The sequence below is a fragment of the Olea europaea genome, chromosome 16, assembly GCF_002742605.1.
Source record: "Olea europaea var. sylvestris chromosome 16, O_europaea_v1, whole genome shotgun sequence".
In the NCBI taxonomy this organism is placed as follows: Eukaryota; Viridiplantae; Streptophyta; class Magnoliopsida; order Lamiales; family Oleaceae; genus Olea; species Olea europaea.
In genome coordinates, this window is record NC_036252.1 from 18502782 (window position 1) to 18508423 (window position 5642).

At 34.9% G+C, this 5642-nt stretch overlaps 1 protein-coding gene across 2 annotated transcripts in view; it reads right to left on the minus strand.

Annotated features, from left to right (window-relative positions):
- The window catches only part of LOC111412364 (40S ribosomal protein S22-like), a 16404-nt gene extending 10768 nt beyond the window's left edge, over window positions 1-5636 (minus strand). The window contains exons 1-2 of one of the 2 annotated variants that reach the window (XM_023043259.1): window positions 4981-5636; window positions 4623-4769 (exon numbers count right to left, since the gene is read on the minus strand). In XM_023043259.1, coding sequence (XP_022899027.1) covers window positions 4623-4688 — 66 coding nt within the window. In that variant the 5' untranslated portion in view covers window positions 4689-4769; window positions 4981-5636. Of the gene's footprint in view, window positions 1-4622 lie in introns of both variants that reach the window. The other variant, XM_023043258.1, reaches the window with a different exon arrangement.
- Between the last annotated feature and the right edge of the window lie 6 nt (window positions 5637-5642).

The window sequence follows — 5642 nt, forward strand, 5'->3', positions numbered from 1 at the left end:
TGAATTGGGGGAAAAGTGCATAGATTGAACAATAGAACACAATAAAACAAAAACAATATATACAGAACAAGAAGAAATCGATGCAATAACAATTGTACTCACAAATATATGTCTCGGTTGACTCAGATTTCGCGTGATTCCCTGCTACTACGGCACCTATCGCGCGAGAGAGAGACAGCTAGAGAGAGAGAAAGCGCAATTGGGGTTAAGGGGCATATAAAAATGATTAACGAGTCTGAAATTCGTTTTGTTTTTTCCCCAAACAGTGTCGTTTGGGCCCATCTAGGTTAATAAACAGTAGCAAACCGGATAGGTGTGGAAATGAGGTTTCCAAAATGAATAGTTAATTTTGCATCCTCTCTTTTATAATTACTAGGCTCGGTCCGTGCATTGCACGGGTTGTGTTTTTTCGAAGCTAATGTTAGTGTGGTGTGTGAAGAATTATATAAAGAAGTACTTTATATTATTGCTAGTGACTATACAATCACTTTTGGTAACTTACGGTAGTTGTTGCTTCTAGAATCAAAAAGATGGCAAAATATTTGAAGCAACGTTTACATTTCAAAAACAGTAACACATTCAAGTTGAAGTTACTGCACATCTAGAGTTGATTTTTTTCTGCTTACTAACATAAGAGACACTCATAGAGTTGTCTATTATAACAAAAGAACATGGATTTTTGTCATTCCTTTTTTTGTTTGAAAGTTACTGTTTTGGTTTCTTCATCCAGTTTGTAGTTTGTGGCTGCTTTCTCTTCTTCTTTGGTTCTGCTTCAGTTGCTTTTTCTGGTACTTGGAATAGAGTTCTCTTTGCATTTGGTGTCACCTCTTCGGTAATGTTTGTGGAAACTTCACTGTCTATGGTGTACAGTTTTCCCTTGCCTTCTTTGTTATGTGAACTATTCGCTACTTCGGTTGAAATGTCGATGTGACTAATTTCAGTTGAAGAGTCCACATCAGCTACTGCAATTGAGGAGTTTATGTCTGTGATTGTTGTTGACGCATTGAAGGCGAAGATAATTTCATAGCGATATTCTGGTGGATCTTGACGTTTTTGTGTGACTTTGAGGTAGAAGAGCAAATCTTCTTTAGATTTAATCGTTATCACATCGTTTAGATGTATATCTGGATGCTGCAATGTAGAAATTGTATGTGTTATATTTTTTGTGTTTTCATAAAGAAATTGTTATAAGGCAGTAGGAGGTTTGTTTATCATTACAAAATGGCTCATTATGTCGTTGGCTTTAGCTTCCAATAGTGCCTCTACCGCCTCTCCTATTATGCTTGCATCTAATTCTCCAGATTTATTTTCAAGGCGAACGAAAGCGTTTGCTCTGGAGAACAAAGTTTAACACATTAGATGTCATTATCTACTAGAACGAAGTATTGTTTTTAGTGAATATTTAAATCTATATTTAGAGATGCAATTTACCTTGACACCGCTTTTGCCTATTCGTACTTACAGAAGCGACATTTGTAAGTTTCTTCGAAGTCTACGTTGGATATTTTTTTGCAATTGCTACATGACACGTACCAGAAGTTTTGGTGGGTCGAAACAATTCTCCATTGGGCTTTTACCCAATAGAATTTCTTCTGTAAGAAGACATGTATGTTAAATTGGATGATGAGAAGTGTTTTCATAGTGTTCAGTGTAATTTATGATAAAGAGGCTATGTATAGTGTATATATTTTAAAGATTTATTTGAGAAAGTACCCCCAGGTAGACTCCTAGTAAGTCTGCAAGTGGCGTAAATTTGTTTTGAGCTGGAGGTGAAAGCTTTGGAGGCGTCATTGCAACAAATGGTTTCTCAGTCAGCTTCTCAAGTACTTCATTGTTTGTTTTCACCCTGTAGGAAATTAAGTACATAGTTAATTGTATATGATAATAAATTTCTCTCCTACATGTTTCTTGTATAGATGGAAGAAGTCTAGAATTTGGGAGTTAAGAGTGGAAATCATTCTCTATAATCTACCACTGCTAATATTTCAGCATCAATGAAAATAGAACTACTGACTTTAGTGGAAAGTGTGATACCTACAAAGGATATGAAATAGAAGTGAGATTAGTTGTTTTTCTGATGTAACATTAGAATAAAGTAAAGGCTATATGTTTATTGAATTTACCATTGAAGGAAGAAACTTTAAGATCAGTGGCCCATATCACAGGTCTTTTTGCAATGTTTTCAGTGATAGAAATGCATTCTTGTTCAACAAAACTATCCCACAGTGTAAGCATTACAGTCTGAAAATTCTTGTCTATCAAAATAACATCTTGAAGACAAGCTTGTGTGCCAAAGTGGGTTTGGATGATTCTATTTTGGCGAATGCATATTGCGACCCCTATAACACCTGTAACAAAGAAAGAAGGGATTTGTTTGTTATGTAATGTACATGTGGCTGTAGCTGAACTTGAAGAAAATAATTAGTAAGTATTGAATGGAAATATTGGCTATAAGGTTAGTATATGTTGGGAGCTATACTTATGTTCATGTTCTTGTCCATGTATCTTTCTAGTTCGTGAAATGGAGTAACTTCATATGTAGAGAAGAGGAAGTTTAGGTTATTTTCATTCACTTCTTCAATTCTTGTTTTCCCTATGATGGACCAGACTTTTTCTTTAGCAGAGTTTGTAAATGTGCTTCTGTTATGTCTGACAGTTGCATTCGACAGTATGTATATCTTCCCGAGTTGTAGTTGATCTTGAAGGACTATAATGTTTGCATCATAGATTGTGGTTGTAACTTTGTTTCCCTGTTTCAAAGGTTATAAGGGGTTAAGAATATTAGGAGGAGGAAAAGTTATAATTAGAAATGAGAAAGTTATTATAGCTATTAATGTGTACCCACCTCTAAATCCATTAGAAGAAGATTTTGATATCGACCAGAGGTGTTACGAGCATTTTTAGGTGACTGTTTTCTTGTAATAATCACTTTTGCAGACCAGTTATTTTCAGCAATAGAAATTTCTGAGATGAGCTTGTATGAAGTAGTCATCTTTAGTATCTGTTAATTACATCAAGAAGAAGTCAGAGCATAAGTAGTTGGAATTGCTATCAATATATTTAGGTTTGCAAGAAAAATGTAAGAATACTGCTAGAGTAAAACATGAAGATGTAAAAAACTTACAGGACATGAAAGGGGAATATAATTTTCCAAGTTGTTCTTTTGTAGTTGGGAAGTATAATATGGGTTGGTTGTTCAGACATTTGAAAGTGAAAGAATATGTTTCAGGTATATCATATTATATTAGAAGGATAAGGATAAAATTCACGCTATGCTGTCAGTCAAATAGGACACTTGCAGTGTTTTAATTGTTTTAATGCATGCAAGCATGTGCTGTAAAATATTTGCTGTGGATAGAAAATTTATCCCTGCAAATTGCAGACGATAAGCATGAGAATAACCTGCAAACACATTGAAAAAAATAGTACACTCACAATGTTTTAATTATTTTAATGCATGTATGTGTGTGCTGTAGAGTATTTAATAACAAAATCTGTTCATGCAGGTTGTAGAGGCTAAGTATGAGACCAGTTTGCAAATACTTTGGAAAAATAGCACACTCACAATATTTTATTTATTTTAATGCATGTATGTATGTGCTGTAAAATATTATTTACTGTGGAAAGAAATTTGTCACAACAGATGTGTGTAATTTGCTACAAGATAGCCATTGTAAAATATTTATATTTGTAAGGAAAATGTTAGGGAAGTATGGTATAAAGTTACTTTTGTTTTTTATTATGTAAAAAATAGAACTAATTTTATTAGAAAGGTTATTATTACCAATTAATGAAAGGTATAGTAGAAGTTCCTTATTGGTAGTCACTGTACATCGAGTGCTTTCAGTCATTGCTCTAACAATCATATGATCTTCGCTATACCTCTCATAAGAGTGACCCCATCTAAAATCCCTGCATACCAGGAAGTATTCAAATGATCAGGAATAACATAGTACAGTATAACACAATCCGCCAAATGGGAGAAAGGACTAAAAACATGTTGCCAAATTTACTTACAGCAATGCAGGGTGAAAAAACATACTGGATTGCTGTGGCTCTGACTTCAGGTGAAGTGGCAACTCCAACCTTTTACAAAAGTGCTGGATCTTTAATCCAAAGTCAAATTATTAGACATATTAATAAGGGAACAGACATAGAAGTTTAGAAANATAGCAAGTTTGATGCTTGAAATGATCATTGCCATCAAGCATTGAGAAACATTTACAATATTATGAACAATCTCACCAATATAATTATTTAAAATAACCCAAATGTGAGAGACTTTTGCTAATTAATATGGAGGAGGAGATGCATTTAACCACTTTTCATTTGTAATCATGGGTGGCAAACCAGAATGGTACTTAAATGATCCTCCAATCCCACTATTGGAAAATTATAGCAATGAATTCAATAAATACAAGCACATTCCGAAACCACACAAAAGAATTCACTTCTCAATTCTTGTTGACGGAATATAAATTGAATTCAGCATTTAAAACAACCAACATTTTCCATCATGAATTATGGAATATCCCAATAAAGGTAGCAAGTTCATGCACATAAAAGCGAAATCGGGAAATGAGAATAGTCTAAAAGTACGACAAATGCTCAATGAACCGAACCTGCTTCAGGGAACTGGGGAAAGTTAATTTGCTAGAGACCTCAAGGTTTCTGACAATTTCCTTCATGATCTCTCTCCAGCTCCTACAAACACCAGCACAAGCAACCACATTCTTTCTTGGGGGCCATGTACACTCGAACTCCTTAATCTGCATCAACACATCCCTCAAGAGCTCCAGTGGCATATTGGCCCAACAACAAATTAATCCATGTACAGCTCATAAGAAATGTTCACAAACAACCAAAACTAAAGCTCCCATCTTTGACAAAAAATCCCCATAAATACATAAAATTATCAATCTAGAGATCAGCAAAAGTACAGCAATCCCACAATGTCAAAATCACCATTCCAAAACTAACCTTCAAAGACCAAGAGCTGTACAGATCTGTACATTACTGAGAAATCTTAGAAACAGTACTTTTTCCACATTTCTTGATAAATTTAATTCCTATACATGGGGAAGAAACAAGGGATTTGATATTAGAGTGTGAAAAGCTCAATTACGATTATTAGAGTTAAGGAAACTCTAGAGAGTAAAGGCGAATGTTATGGGAATTGGGTTTGGTGTGAACTTTATCTATGTTGATTTGCGACTTGGGTTTGTTAGCAAAGCTCTCTACTCCCACGTTCCAGACTTCCAGCTATCATACATTTTCCCCACTTGCAAGACTGACACGACTGCTTGAAAGCAGGGAAAGAGAACTCCCAAGAGCAAGAGCAGCCCTTCGTGTAGGAAGATGACATGCTTAGTTAAAGAACACAGAATTTAGCCTCTATTTATTCTGAACATTCAAAGCCTCAGCAGAGCACGATTCAACATCCTGACTCGATTATTTCAACACAACGACTCCATAAATCGAAAAAAATATACACAGCATCCTAAACCTTAACCACCCTTACACAGCTTTACATATTTCGGGTTCGACCTCTTCAAAAATTGAATTGGGGGAAAAGTGCATAGATTGAACAATAGAACACAATAAAACAAAAACAATATATACAGAACAAGAAGAAATCGATG